The sequence below is a fragment of the Salmo salar genome, chromosome ssa12 (genome assembly GCF_905237065.1).
Source record: "Salmo salar chromosome ssa12, Ssal_v3.1, whole genome shotgun sequence".
Taxonomy (NCBI): Eukaryota; Metazoa; Chordata; class Actinopteri; order Salmoniformes; family Salmonidae; genus Salmo; species Salmo salar.
This window is the reverse complement of record NC_059453.1, coordinates 6,070,116-6,086,545: the sequence shown is the minus strand read 5'-3', so window position 1 is coordinate 6,086,545 and position 16,430 is coordinate 6,070,116. Positions and strand designations below refer to the sequence as shown.

Below are 16,430 nucleotides of genomic sequence, written 5' to 3'. Positions count from 1 at the left end.
ACTTTATGACAACAGTGGCATCAGCATCCATAATGATATGTGTCTGTGTCCCCTCTTTATGGTTACCAGGACAACGCTAGCCCTTCCTCCCTCCTGGAGTCCCTGTGTCGTGCCTCTCCCGGTAGTACCTTACTGCTGGGTATGAAGAGGTTGTCTGTGCTGCTGGTGGACTGCAGGAAAACAACGGGGCTGAGTGGAACTGTGAGAGGAGGAGAAGAGAAGAAAGGATCAGATTTGACTCATCAAAGTAAGTGCTGTAGTTTAGTTTGAACAAATACAATAGATCTGCCCACTGGTATCTGTTACCAGGACAACCAGCAGAGTTCTGTTAGTTGACATGAAGATAGACTGGTGGGTATGGATGTTATGAATATTATAACACTGAAAAAGGATTCTGCCAATGAACAGAGTTCTGTTAGTTTTGGGGCGGCAGGTAGTCTAGTGGTTGGAGCGTTGGGCCAGTAACCGAAAGGTTGCTAGATCGAATCCCCGAGCTGACAAGGTAAAAATCTGTCGTTCTGCCCCTGAACAAGGCAGTTAACCCACTGTTCCTAGGCCGTCATTGTAAATAAGAATTTGTTCTTAACTGACTTGCCTAGTTAAAGGTTAAATAAAAAATAACAGTAAAAATAGTTGACATGAAGATAGACTGGTGGATATGGATGTTATGAATATCATAACACTGAAAAAGGATTCTGCCAATGAAAAGAGAGAAGCCAGTAGACCATATAAAACCTTGATGAAAGTTAGATTTAGAGAGAAAGTTTCAATGATCTGATGTAATAATGTTCTCAAGTCATTATGGATGTTACATTGTCTGTCCCAGTCAACCCCCTTATCTTCACAAGACTGTAGAACACACAAACTAAACTCCAGACACTTCAATGTGGTCTGTATTGCTTCATTAACATCTGATCTACAGAACTTGTTAAAAATGGCAAATATATATTTTTAAACAAGCTCCGTCCACCTTTTCTAAAAGCCATGAAATATGATTGAATGAAAAGCTTTTTTGTGAGACTCTCTGTAATGGACAAAATTCATTACATTTCCTACTTTAACAGGTCAAATAAAGCCTGAACTCCAACATATAGACCTGACAGAACATGGTTTCATTTGGAAATGACTAACTTGATTAATTTCATGTGTAACTGACGCCAGTGTGCTGCTAACAGTTTAGTTTCCTCCACTGTCCCCATACTGGACTCAAACTAGTGATCCTCTGCTTCTCAACACACGTGACCGCTATTGAAGCTATACAAAAGGTACCAGTTGGATAGCTCCATCTGTGACGTTTCAAGCTAGCTGTGGAGTGATCTTGCAGCACGTTCTTACCTCCGTTACACTTGTTCAGGTTGACTTTCCGACGGAATCAACCATATATGAACGCTGCCCTGCATCCCCACATCACACAATTACAGTTGTTGTCTCGTCGTTGTCGGTGATCACTGTTGTGTCATCGGAACACTTGATGATGTTGTTGGAGTCGTTGCTGGCCATGAGTGAACAGGGAGTACAGGAGGGGACTGAGCACTTACCCCTGAGGGGCCCCGGGTTGAGGATCAGTGTGGCGGATGTGTTGTTACCTACCCTTACCAACTGGGGGCGGCCCGTCAGGAAGTCCAGGATCCAGTTGCACAGGGCGGGGTCGAGACCCAGGGTCTCGAGCTTAATGACGAGTTTGGAGGGTACTATGGTATTAAATGCTGAGCTGTAATCGATGAACAGCATTTTTACATAGGTATTCCTCTTGTTCAGATGGGTTAGGGCAGTGTGCAGTGTGATGGCAATTGCGTCGTCTGTGGACCTATTGTGGCGGTAAGCAAATTGCAGTTGGTCTAGGGTGTCAGGTAGGGTGGAGGTGATATGGTCCTTGACTAGTCTCTCAAAGCATTTCATGATGACAGAAGTGAGTGCTACTGGGCAGTAGTCATTTAGCTCAGTTACCTTAGCTTTCTTGGGAACAGGAACAATGGTGGTCCTCTTGAAGCATGTGGGGACAGCAGACTGGGATAAGGATTGATTGAATATGTCTGTAAACACACCAGCCAGCTGGTCTGCGCATGCTCTGAGGACGCGGCCGGGAATGCCGTCTGGGCCTGCAGCCTTGCGAGGGTTAACACGTTTAAATGTTTTACTCACATTGGCTGCAGTGAAGGAGAGCCCGCAGGTTTTGGTAGCGGGCCTTGTCAGTGGCACGTACTGTCCTCAAAGCGAGGAAAAAACTTGTTTAGTCTGTCTGGGAGCAAGGCATCGTGGGCCGCGACAGGGCTGGTTTTCCATTACATTACATTACATTTAAGTCATTTAGCAGACGCTCTTATCCAGAGCGACTTACAAAATGGTGCATTCACCTTATGATATCCAGTGGAACAACCACTTTACAATAGTGCATCTAAATCTTTTAAGGGGGGGGGTTAGAAGGATTACTTTATCCTATCCTAGGTATTCCTTAAAGAGGTGGGGTTTCAGGTGTCTCCGGAAGGTGGTGATTGACTCCGCTGTCCTGGCGTCGTGAGGGAGCTTGTTCCACCATTGGGGTGCCAGAGCAGCGAACAGTTTTGACTGGGCTGAGCGGGAACTGTGCTTCCTCAGAGGTAGGGGGGCCAGCAGGCCAGTGGTGGATGAACGCAGTGCCCTTGTTTGGGTGTAGGGCCTGATCAGAGCCTGAAGGTACGGAGGTGCCGTTCCCCTCACAGCTCCGTAGGCAAGCACCATGGTCTTGTAGCGGATGCGAGCTTCAACTGGAAGCCAGTGGAGAGAGCGGAGGAGCGGGGTGACGTGAGAGAACTTGGGAAGGTTGAACACCAGACGGGTTGCGGCGTTCTGGATGAGTTGTAGGGGTTTAATGGCACAGGCAGGGAGCCCAGCCAACAGCGAGTTGCAGTAATCCAGACGGGAGATGACAAGTGCCTGGATTAGGACCTGCGCCGCTTCCTGTGTGAGGCAGGGTCGTACTCTGCGAATGTTGTAGAGCATGAACCTACAGGATCGGGTCACCGCCTTGATGTTAGTGGAGAACGACAGGGTGTTGTCCAGGATCACGCCAAGGTTCTTAGCACTCTGGGAGGAGGACACAAGGGAGTTGTCAACCGTGATGGCGAGATCATGGAACGGGCAGTCCTTCCCCGGGAGGAAAAGCAGCTCCGTCTTGCCGAGGTTCAGCTTGAGCTGGTGATCCGTCATCCACACTGATATGTCTGACAGACATGCAGAGATGCGATTCGCCGCCTGGTTATCAGAAGGGGGAAAGGAGAAGATTAATTGTGTGTCGTCTGCATAGCAATGATAGGAGAGACCATGTGAGGATATGACAGAGCCAAGTGACTTGGTGTATAGCGAGAATAGGAGAGGGCCTAGAACAGAGCCCTGGGGGACACCAGTGGTGAGAGCGCATGGTGCGGAGACAGATTCTCGCCACGCCACCTGGTAGGAGTGACCTGTCAGGTAGGACGCAATCCAAGCGTGGGCCGCGCCGGAGATGCCCAACTCGGAGAGGGTGGAGAGGAGGATCTGATGGTTCACAGTATCAAAGGCAGCAGATAGGTCTAGAAGGATGAGAGCAGAGGAGAGAGAGTTAGCTTTAGCAGTGCGGAGAGCCTCCGTGACACAGAGAAGAGCAGTCTCAGTTGAATGCCCAGTCTTGAAACCTGACTGATTAGGATCAAGAAGGTCATTCTGAGAGAGATAGCAGGAGAGCTGGCCAAGGACGGCACGTTCAAGAGTTTTGGAGAGAAAAGAAAGAAGGGATACTGGTCTGTAGTTGTTGACATCGGAGGGATCGAGTGTAGGTTTTTTCAGAAGGGGTGCAATTCTCTTTTCCTTTTGTAGTCTGTGATTGACTGTAGACCCTGCCACATACCTCGCGTGTCTGAGCCGTTGAATTGCGACTCCACTTTGTCTCTATACTGATGCTTAGCTTGTTTGATTGCTTTGCGGAGGGAATAGCTACACTGTTTGTATTCGGTCATGTTTCCGGTCACCTTGCCCTGATTAAAAGCAGTGGTTCGCGCGTTCAGTTTTGCGCGAATGCTGCCATCAATCCACGGTTTCTGGTTGGGGAATGTTTTAATAGACACTGTGGGTACAACATCACCGATGCACTTGTTAATGAACTCGCACACCGAATCAGCGTATTCATCAATGTTGTTGTTCGACCCAATGCGGAACATATCCCAGTCCACGTGATCGAAGCAATCTTGAAGCGTGGAATCCGATTGGTCGGACCAGCGTTGAACAGACCTGAAGGCGGGAGCTTCCTGTTTTAGTTTCTGTCTATAGGCTGGGAGCAACAAAATGGAGTCGTGGTCAGCTTTTCCGAAGGGAGGGCAGGGGAGGGCCTTATATGTGTCGCGGAAGTTAGAATAACAATGATCCAGGGTTTTGCTACCCCTGGTAGCACAATCGATATGCAATCTTTGGTTTCAAACGCAGAGTAGGTGAATGGATGATCTCCGTATGTGTGATGGTGTGCGGGTGCTTTGCTGTTGACTCTGTCAGTGATTGATTTAGAAGGCACACTTAACCAGCATGGCTACCACAGCATTCTGCAGCGATTACGCAATCCCTTCTGGTTTGCGCTTAGTGGGACTTTCATTTGTTTTTCATCAGGACAATGACCCACCACAACACCAGGCTATGTAAGGGCTATGTGACCAAGAAGGAGAGTGATGGAGTGCTGCATCAGATAACCTGGCCTCCACAATCCCCCGACCTCAACCAAATTGAGATGGTTTGGGATGAGTCGGACCGCAGAGTGAAGGAAAAGTAGCCAACAAGTTCTCAGCATATGTGTTAACTCCGTCAAGACTGGTTGGAAAAGCATTCCATGTGAAGCTGGTTGAGAGAATACCAAGCATGTGCAAAGCGAGGGGGGGCTACTTTGAAGAATCTAATATATATTTTGATTTGTTAAACACTTTAGGTTACTATATGATTCCTTATGTTTATTCATAGTTTTGATGTCTTTACTCTTATTCTACAATGTAAAAGTAAAGAAAAACCCTTGAGTAGGTGAGTCTGGTACTGTACATAAAATTCCATGGCAACAGCTCCAGTGGACATTCCTGCAGTCAACATACCAATTTCCCGCTCCCTCTGAGACATCTGTGGCATTTTTGTGTGACAAAACTGCACATTTTTGAGTGGCCTTTTTATTGTCCACAGCACAAGGTGCACTTGTGTAATGATGTTGTTTAATCAGCTTGTTGATATGCCACACATGTCAGGTGGATGGGTTATCTTGGCAAAGAATAAATGTTCACTAACCGGGATGTAAAATTTGTGCACAATTTTTAGAGAAATACGCTTATTGTACGTATGGAAAAATTCTTCAATCTTTTATTTCAGCTCATGAAACATGGGACCAACACTTTGCGTTTATATTTTTGTTCAGTATAGTTACTATCAGTTTTAGAAACATATGATGGTGTCATATGGAATTCATGACGTGAATGAACAAGCCTTTTCAGACTCTAAATAAGAAATTGGGCCATTTAAACAGCATGTGTGGAACCCTTTCAACAACGGGGAGATTTTACTGATGTGCTTTGTGTCTTCGACGTAAAAACAAGTTTTGGACTTCCACTTAAAATTACTTATTTACTTATTTTAGGTTTAAGGAAGTGCGTAGGTCACATTCTGTATCATACAGCTATGAGAGTTATATATTTACAACCACCTGATCGATTGGAATCCAGCGACGTCTTTTGTCTTGAGTGTCTTAGAACTGTCTAGTTTTTTGTGATCTGACTTATAAAATATTATTAGTAATTACCAGGAAGCTCTACAACCTTTTTTTTTTTTATCACACCAAGATTGTTCAAATTGGCCTCAGATTATTGAGGGATCTGATTAGGATTTACCCTCGTAGCAAGGCCGTTTTGTCATGTGGAGGTTTCGTTCAGGTCTCTATTTAAATGAACACTTTGTCTTTGGCAGGAGAAAGACCAGACTCAGAGGAACCAGAGCCAGTGAAGTCCAAACCAGAAAGACAACACCTCTGCTCCCATTGTGGAAAGAGTTTTAACCAGAAAGAGCACCTGAAAAAACATGAGAGAATACACACAGGGGAGAAGCCTTACCACTGCTCCCAGTGTGGAAAGAGTTTTAACCAGAAAAGCAACCTGAAAAAACATGAGAGCATACACACAGGGGAGAAGCCTTTCCAATGCTCCCAGTGTGGAAAGAGTTCTGCTCACTTATGTAAACTGAAAACACATCAGAGAATACACACAGGGGAGAAGCCTTACCACTGCTCCCAGTGTGGAAAGAGTTTTGCCCACTTATGTAACCTGAAAACACACGAGAGATTACACACAGGGGAGAAGCCTTACCCCTGCTCCCAGTGTGGAAAGCGTTTTACCCACTCATGCAACCTGAAAACACATGAGATATTACACACAGGGGAGAAGCCTTACCCCTGCTCCCAGTGTGGAAAGAGGTTTGCCCACTTATGTAAACTGAAAACACATGAGAGAATACACACAGGGGAGAAGCCTTACCACTGCTCCCAATGTGGAAGGAGTTTTACCCACTTATGTAACCTTAAAAGACATGAACGATTACACACAGTCTGAACAGTAGAACATAGGATAGATGTAGGCTGAACAGTAGGACATCGGACCCATGTAGGCTGAACAGCAGGATTTAGGACAGATGTTGGCTGAACAGTAGGACATAGGGAAGATGAAGGCCTCTGAACAGTGGGACATATGACAGGTGCAGGGCCAGTAGACCCCAGAGTCTGAATGTGTATTGACTTTGAAGTGTTTTCTGTACTGCATGTAATATAGTGGATTGTGTTTATGGATTTGTTTGACAATATAGATTGTATCATACCGTACATGCTCTCATTTTCAGAAAAAAAGTCCTTGGTCCTAGGGGGAAGATCAGCTTTAATATGGAACATAGATTGTAGCTTCCATCAATGTAATTGTCTGCATAATTTCCAATCCCCCATATATGTTTTTGTGTGTGTATATATATATATATATATATAGCAGATACAGCCCGACAGGATGTGTATGTATGTAAATACTGAACAAAAATATAAACTCCATATGCAACAATTTCAAAGATTTTACTGAGTTACAGTTCATATAAGGAAAAAGTCCATTGAAATAAATTAATTGGACCCTTATCTATGGATTTCACATAACTAGGAATACAGATATGCATCTGTTGGTCAATGATGCCTTGAAGAAATGGTAGGGGCACGATCAGAAAACCAGTCAGTATCTGATGTGACCGTCATTTGCCTATAGTTGATCAGGCCGTTGATTGTGGCCTGTGGAATATTGTCCCACTCCTGGGTAAAATGATCTGTTTAAGTCATTAGTAAAGGGCACATTGTTAAAGACTAAAATTATCTTGTTTTGTGGTCTATATCCTCTCAATCATTTATTCCTTCATAAACAGAAAACATATATGTACCTAAACACAACATGTGTTCAAGGGCCCCTCTGGGTTCACAACCTCTTGACCATTGTGGTGGAATTATTGTAATCAAAAGGAGAGACTTTTACATTTCTTCAAAACAAGTAAACTTTATTATTTAATTAGTGCAGTAATGGAGCTGGTCGGTCATCACCCCTGGAGGTGATCACTGAGAACTCAACCAGCTGGTTTGAGCCACAGAATTTTATATCACCCCTGGAGGTGATCACTGAGAACTCAAAGAGCTGGTCTGAGCCACAGCATTTTATATCACCCCTGGAGGTGACCACTGAGAACTCAACGAGCTGGTTTGAGCCACAACATTTTATATCACCCCTGGAGGTGACCACTGAGAACTCAACGAGCTGGTTTGAGCCACAGCATTTTATAGCAAAGTCCATCCTCCTTCAGTCTACATGACAATCACCAGATGTATAGAACGGGTCACAAGGTTAACATTAGTATGAAAGATACTTATAATTCACAGCAGACAGTTTCTGCTCTAACAACGGTTCTCGTCATGGAGATCCCAAGATCTGGCCCCCCCAACTCCATACTGGATCCATCTCCCCCTGGTCCCCCCAACTCCATACTGGATCCATCTCCCCCTGGTCCCCCAACTCCATATTGGAGCCATCTCCACCTGGTATGGACTACCATGACTATATCCAACTCCATGTGTTGTCACTATCATGTATCCTACCAGGACTATATCCAACTCCATGTGTTGTCACTATCATGTATCCTACCATGACTATATCCAACCCTACTCCATGTGTTACCACTATCATGTATCCTACCATGACTATATCCAACCCAACTCCATGTGTTACCACTATCATGTATCCTACCATGACTATATCCAACCCAACTCCATGTGTTACCACTATCATGTATCCTACCATGACTATATCCAACCCAACTCCATGTGTTTCCACTATCATGTTACCACTACCATGACTATATCCAACCCAACTCCATGTGTTACCACTATCATGTATCCTACCATGACTATATCCAACCCAACTCCATGTGTTACCACTATCATGTATCCTACCATGACTATATCCAACCCTACTCCATGTGTTACCACTATCATGTATCCTACTTGGCTGAAGCTTTGATCCAGTGGAAGAAGTATTGTGGAGCAGAGAGGTTAAAGGTCACTTCAGGATACAGCTGTTACTCTGCACTATCTCTAAATAATACAGTAATGAGAGAAAATGTATAGAATATTTAGGGCCCTATAACATCTCTATCTATATATAACATCTCTATCAAATCTTTTTGAATTTTTCTTACCTAATTCCATTTATTTATTTATTATTCTGTTTTCTACATTTAGTGATTCCAGGTTTCTGATTTGTCCCTGTTTTTCTCTCCAAATCACACTGTTAATAGAAAAACAACAACATTGGATGTTCTAAGTCCACAACAATACTTAAACCACATCAAGAGACCACTTTTGAAGTCTGAGAAAAATCTATGACGTTTTCATTTTTGGGTGTAGATTCCCTTTAATTCAAGTGGCACCAGCAAGAGCCTTGCTTGGTAAGTGGAGTCTTAGTAGCACACGTGATTGCAGAGTTTGATGAACAAATCACAACTGGATTGATGCAAATAGTCATGATATCATTCTGCCAGGTAGGCATAGACTACTTTTTAGTTAATTGACAAGGTTTTTGGGAAAGCTTTTCCATCAACCAGAAGATGGTTATCATTAGCATCATCGCTAACAGCTACACATAGTGGTAGACAAATGCACTCAGACAGGGGCAGTTCCTGGCTGTTTCATCTTCAAAAAGTTGAAGGAAAATACAAATCACTGAGGCTAATTTAACGACGACTTGCAGGCAGTGGGTTCAGAATAACTATGAGGAAAAGTTAATCCAAATTATACCACCACCCAAAAGGACACTTTAGAGACAGGAAGGGTAAAGGGTCATGTGTTCTACACAGGTAGAGCCCTATCTGTCCATGTAGCCTTTAACAAAGTGGGCACTGCTTCATGTGGTAACACCTACACTCACCTAAATAGTCCATATGCCACTGGGTGAGAGAAGTTTTCATTGTTTTTGGGCAGCATTATGTGAGGTGTTATTATGCGTTGTTAGCGATGAGCCTTGGTCAATCTATCTCTGAATATGCCTCTTCAATCTGTCACCTAATCCTACCTAATGGGCAGGTCAGCCCTGGAGGAAAATATTGGCTGTAAGAAGTAACAGAAAACATCTGGTTGTTTTTAAATTACTTGTCATGACATTGCTTGACAGAATAAACATTGTAATGGAGATTTTATTCCAATCTGTGTTGCCCACTCCAGTCAGCAGATGGCGATGTGAGTATTTCAGGTGATGCTTCTTGCGTGACGTATAATCTAGTGGACGGAACTGGAGGCTTCTTCAACAGCGACAACAGACTACTGATTTAACCAACGTGGTGCTTTGCTAGCGAACATAAAACCGATTCATTGAAGCGTTTTAGACCTATCTTGTGTATATTACTCTTAGTGTTTTGAACATACTTCTGTTTATCTATCTACTAGTTCATTTAAACGTAATTTGCTTGTTAAATTAGCAGATGTGTTAACTTGATACTGCACTGCACTAGGCTAATCTCCCGGAGCATGAGTTCACTAAGCAAGACGGAGAAAGAAGCTCTGGTGAAATTAGAGAAAGAAGCTTTCAGAATGAAAAAGGAAAAAGATGCCATAACATTGAAAGAAGGGAATGTAGTGAAAAAAGAGGAAGAACATTTTGGAGTGAAAAAGGAGGGGGAGACTGAAGTACCGATTAACACCAGTGAGTATTGTCTTAAAAACGGGCACAAACTATGCAGTTGTTGAACTAATGTGTGGTTTTAAATGGGCATTCAACTGAAGTTCTACACTTGAATATGTTGTTCAGTACTGTAGGAATTAAGGGACAATCCGCCATTGGTACATATATTTTGGGGACTTTTCAATTAGATGTATTGAGTTCTCCACGTGGTCTATATTAAAGTGCACCTCATCTAATATAACAGGCTTTTGAAATATAATATTGGAGCATCATTTATACTTAAAATATCAAAGGGACACAAAAGGCACCCATTTAGTGGAACGATCCTTTTACATTCACAACACAAACAATATTTTATAAAATCATGATGAATGTGGCCATTTTAGGCCCTTTTTAGACATATTAATGCCTCTTGTAAGACTCTGTGTTTGCAATAGGTCATAAGTTTATCATTTGTTTGATGTTCTCATTCACACAGGAGAGAGACATGACTATCGTGGATCCTTTGGGGAGCATCAACAACATCCTGATGCTGATGAGGCAGAGAAGAGTCTCTCCAGATCAGAACACAAGATGGTACAGCTTGGTCTGGTCTAGCATACAGCTTGTTCTATCAGGGTCTGGGCTGGGTTTCTGTAAAGCACTTTATGACAACAGTGACATCAGCATCCATAATGATATGTGTCTGTGTCCCCTCTTTATGGTTACCAGGACAACGCTAGGCCTTCCACCCTCCCGGAGTCCCCGTGTCATGCCTCTCCCGGTAGCGCCTTACTGCTGGATATGAAGAGGTTGTCTATGCTGCTGGTGGACTGCAGGAAAACAACGGGGCTGAGTGGAACTGTGAGAGGAGGAGAAGAGAAGAAAGGATCAGATTTGACTCATCAAAGTAAGTGCTGTACTTTAGTTTGAACAAATAAAATAGATCTGCCCACTGGTATCTGTTCCCAGTAGGGCTGTCCCCGACTAATACAAATACAGCTTTGCACACTGTTGGCATTCTCTCAACCAGCTTCATCTGGAATGCTTTTCCAACAGTCTTGGAGGTCCCACATATGCTGAGCAATTGTTGGCTGCTTTTCCTTCACTCTGCGGTCCAACTCATCCCAAACCATCTCAATTGGGTTGAGGTTGGGTGATTGTGGAGACCATGTCATCTGATGCAGCACTCCATCACTCCTTTTTGGTCAAATTGCCCTTACACAGCCTGGAGGTGTGTTTGGTCATTGTCCAAACACACCTGGGATGGGATGGTGTATCACTGCAGAATGCTGAGGTAGCCATGCTGGTTAAGTGTGCCTTGAATTCTAAATAAATCACTGACAGTGTCACCAGCAAGCACCCACACACCATCACACCACCTCCTCCATGCTTCACGGTGGGATTCACACATGCAGAGATCATCCGTTCACCTACTCTGTATCTCACAAAGACACGGCGGTTGGAACCAGAAATCTCAACTTTGAACTCATCAAGGACAAATTTCCGCCAGTCTAATGTCCATTGCTCGTGTTTCTTTCCCCAAGCAAGTCTCTTGTTCTCATTGGTGTCCTTTGGTAGTGGTTTCTTTGCAGCAATTTGACCATGAAGGCCTGATTCACGATGTCTTCTCTGAACAGTTGATGTTGAGATGTGTCTGTTACTTGAACTCTGAAGAATTTATTTTGGCTCTCCTCAGTGGCCGACTTGAGTAAGATATTTAAGCGTTAACCCTCTCAGGTCTGCCGGCCCAGAGGGCATCCCTATCCGCATCCTCAGGGCATGCGCAGACCAGCTGGCTGGTGTGTTTACAGACATATTCAATCTCTCCCTATCGCAGTCTGCTGTCCCCACATGCTTCAAGATGTCCACCATTGTTCCCATCCCCTAGAAAGCAAAGGTAACTGAACTAAATGACTATTGTCCTGTAGCACTCATTCTGTCATCATGAAGTGCGTTGAGAGACTAGTCAAGGATCATATCACCTCTACCCTACCTGATACTCTAGACCCACTTCAATTTCCTGCCCCAATAGATCCACAGACGATGCCATCGCACTGCACACTGCCCTATCCCATCTGGACAAGAGGAATACCTATGTAAGAATGCTGTTCATTGACTATAGCTCAGCATTCACCACCATAGTACCCTCAACTCATCATTAAGCTCAAGGCCCTGGGTCTGAACCCCGCCCTGTGCAACTGGGTTTTGGACTCCTGACAGGCTGCCCCCGGGTGGTGAAGGTAGGAAACACTTCCACTTCGCTGTTCCTCAACATGAGGACCCCTCAGGGGTGCTTACTCAAGCTCCTCCTGTACTCCCTGTTCACTCATGACTGCACGGCCAGGCATGAATTCAACACCATCATTAAGTTTGGCCGATCACCAAATTCTCTAAAACGACATTGGAGGTGGCTTATAGTAGAGAAATTAAGATTTAATTATCTGGTAACAGCTCCAGTGGATATTCCTGCATGGCAATTGCACACTCCTTTGAGACATCTGTGGCGTTGTTGTGTGACACAACTGCACATTTTAGTGGCCTTTTATTGTCCCCAGCACAAGGTGCACCTGTGTAATGATCATGCTGTTTAATCAGCTTCTTGACATGCCACACCTGTCAAGTGGATGGATTATCTTGGCAAAGGGATATAAACACATTTGTGCACAAAATGAGAGAAATTAGCTTTTGTGCATATAGAAAAAGTCAAATTATGTATCTTACAGCTATGAAGGTTATATATTTAGAACCACCTGCTCGATAGGAATCTATCGACGTCTGTGTCTTGAGTGTCCTAGAACTGTCTAGTTGTTTGTATTCTGACTTCTAAATCAGAATTAATAAGTAAGTAAACATATTATCAGAAATTACCAGGAAGCTCTACAACATTTGTTTTCACCTGTTGGGACCAGGGGGCAGTATTTGCAAGGCCGGATAAAAAAACGTACCCAATTTAAACTGGTTGCTACTCTTGCCCAGAAACGAGAATATGCATATAATTAGTAGATTTGGATAGAAAACACTCTAAAGTTTCTAAAACTGTTTGAATGGTGTCTGTGAGTATAACAGAACTCATATGGCAGGCCAAAACCTGAGAAGATTCCATACAGGAAGTGCCCTGTCAGACAATTTGTTGTCCTTCTGTTGCATCTCTATCGAAAATACAGCATCTCTGCTGTAACGTGACATTTTCTAAGGCTTCCATTGGCTCTCAGAAGGTGCCAGAAAGTGTAATGGGGTGTCTGCTGTCTCTGGGCGAAAAACAGCAGGAGAATTTGTGAGTGGTCAGCCTGGGGACAGTGACACTGGAGATGCGCGTTCATGAGAATTCTCCATTTTTTTTCTTTCAGCCTTTGAATGAATACAACGTCACCCGGTTGGAATATTATCGCTATTTTACGAGAAAAATAGCATAAAAATTTATTTTAAACAGCGTTTCACATGCTTCGAAGTACGGTAATGGAATATTTAGCATTTTTTTTGTCACGAAATGCGCTCGTGCGTCACCCTTCGGATAGTGACCTGAACGCACGAACAAAACGGAGCTATTTGAATATAACTATGGATTATTTGGAACCAAAACAACATTTGTTGTAGAAGTCCTGGGAGTGCATTCTGACGAAGAACAGCAAAGGTAATCCAATTTTTCTAATAGTAATTCTGAGTTTGGTGAGCCCCAAACTTGGTTGGTGTCAAAATAGCTAGCCGTGATGGCCGGGCTATGTACTCAGAATATTGCAAAATGTGCTTTCGCCGAAAAGCTATTTTGAAATCTGACACCGCGATTGCAAAAAGGAGTTCTGTATCTATAATTCTTAAAATAATAATGTATTTTGTGAACGTCTATCGTGAGTAATTTAGTAAATTCACCGGAAGTTTGCGGTGGGTATGCTAGTTCTGAACATCACATGCTAATGTAAAAATCTGTTTTTTGATATAAATATGAACTTGATTGAACTAAACATGCATGTATTGTATAACATAATGTCCTAGGAGTGTCATCTGATGAAGATCATCAAAGGTTAGTGCTGCATTTAGCTGTGGTTTTGGTTTTTGTGACATATGCTTGCTTTGAAAATGGCTGTGTGATTATTTTTGGCAGGGTACTCTCCTGACATAATCTAATGTTTTGCTTTCGCTGTAAAGCCTTTTTGAAATCGGACAATGTGGTTAGATTAACGAGAGTCTTGTCTTTTAAAAGGGTGTAAAATAGTCATATGTTTTTGAGAAATTGAAGTTATAGCATTTTTGAGGTATTTGTATTTCGTGCCATGCGATTCCACTGGCTGTTGACTAGCGTCCCACCTCGCCCAGGGAGGTTAAAATCACACCAAGATTGTTTTAAATGATTAAATGTTTGAAAACTGGCCTCAGGTTGAGGGATCTGATTTGGATGAAACCTCATAGCAAGGCAGTTTTATCATGTGGAGGTTTCATTCAGTTCTCTCTTTAAATAAACACTGTCTTTGGCAGGAGAAAAACCAAACTTGGAGGAACATAAGACGTCCAAACCAGCAAGAGGACACCTCTGCTCCCAGATTGGAACGAGTTTTACCAAGTTAGGAAGCCTGAAAAGACATGAGAGGACACACAGTGGAGATGGGGATAGTGACACAGAGTTACTACAGGACGAAGACGAGTCATTGAGCGAACATGGCTTTGACTCCCAGACGGAAGATATGTTTTTACACGGGGAGGACATCGTTTTGGACTGGTAAGTTCTTCTTATGATAATGCCGTTGTTAGAAATGAATAATATCAAATATTATCCGTTTGAGATTTTATTTTATTTGCAATATATAAAAATATAATCAGTAATGAAATGTGTAAAGTACACTGTATGTATATTATTATTTTTCTATATTATACATATTTTAATATTATATATCAATATTTTTATATAAAAATGGAGTGGAGTTGAATGGAACAGCAAACACACCTCATCACGCTCCCTCTACTCCACACAATCACCTCACCACAGTGACCATGCTATATTGATTGTGTGGAGTAGAGGGAGCGTGATGAGGTGTGTTTGCTGTTCCATTCCATTGTTATATAAATAGCCATTGGAGGCTGTTGAGGGGAGGGCAGGCCCACAACAATGACCGGAGTGGAATGGAACAGCACTTCACCATAGTGATTGTCTTCCCTCTACTCTATATTATACATATCTGTTTATTTTACCTGTTGATACAGGGCTCATCTGTAAAAGTATTCTTACGGAAATTTATTTTTCTTACACAGTGCCAGGGACTCGGATGAACAATGGGAACCCCCAATGTCAAGGTGTTCATCCCCCACTAATTCAGACGCTGAAGCTGGTTCATCCAGCCGGACCCCTGCTGTCTCCGGCTCCACACCTTCCCCCGCCCGGCCATCTAGAGGTGTGAAGAGGCCAGTCCAGAAGCGGAGGGGGGCCAGTGCACAACCTGCAGACAAAGGGACCGAGGGGCGTTGGCACACTGTGCTAGACGTGGATGTGGAACCAAGTGCACCAACATTTAGACCGAAAAGGCAGCCAGGACCTCAGATGGACATGACTGCAAAGTACAGCCCCTTAATCTTTTCCAGATGTTTTTCTCCTTGTCAGTTCTGGATTCGCTGGTGTCTAACACCAACAAGTATGGGGCTAAGAAACAAGCAGGCAAGAAAGAGGCATGGAAGCCCATTTCCGTCCAAGACCTGTACTGTTACATCTCACTGGTTATTTACATGGGGCTTGTGAAGTTGAAAAACCTGAAGGACTACTGGAGAACGTCAACACTCTACCGACTGCCTTTCCCCACAACTGTCATGCCTTGTAACAGGTTTCTGACTATCTCACGGGCGCTTCATATCAGTGACCCACAAGTTGATGAGGACAATGACAAGAAGAGAGGCACAGCAAGCTTTGATAGGCTCTGCAAAATCAAACCTCTCTACCCCAGCATGGTTGAGGCCTGCAAGACCCATTTTCAGCCCAACCAGAACCTGTCCATAGATGAGAGGATGGTAGCCTCAAAGGCTAGAATTGGCCTCAAACAATATATGTGTAACAAGCTGTGTGGGTACAAACTGTTTGTTTTGGCTGATTCTGTGTGTGCCTACACTTGGAATTTGTTTGTTTATGGGGGGAAAGCGGTTTTGCTACCGGTAAGGGACTTGGTTATGATTCCGTTATGGAGTTGTTGGATTTTCAACTGCTGGGGACGGGCTACAAACTGTTTATGGACAACTTCTACACAAGCCCTACCC

At 43.5% G+C, this 16,430-nt stretch overlaps 1 protein-coding gene across 7 annotated transcripts in view; it reads left to right on the top strand.

The window, feature by feature from the left end:
- LOC106593835 (zinc finger protein 883-like) overlaps positions 1–16,430 on the top strand; it is a 262,127-nt gene that overhangs the window by 179,474 nt on the left and 66,223 nt on the right. For 2 of the 7 annotated variants that reach the window (XM_045690546.1, XM_045690545.1), the window contains exons 3-5: positions 10,929–11,106; positions 14,670–14,910; positions 15,441–16,303. The exons of 1 other annotated variant lie outside the window; for it this stretch is intronic. In XM_045690546.1, coding sequence (XP_045546502.1) covers positions 10,929–11,106; positions 14,670–14,910; positions 15,441–15,921 — 900 coding nt within the window. In that variant the 3' untranslated portion in view covers positions 15,922–16,303. Of the gene's footprint in view, positions 1–69; positions 248–5,940; positions 6,988–9,827; positions 10,239–10,695; positions 10,794–10,928; positions 11,107–12,420; positions 12,440–14,669; positions 14,911–15,440; positions 16,304–16,430 lie in introns of those variants that run through there. 4 more of the 7 variants (XM_045690548.1, XR_006757831.1, XM_045690549.1 and 1 more) reach the window with 4 other exon arrangements.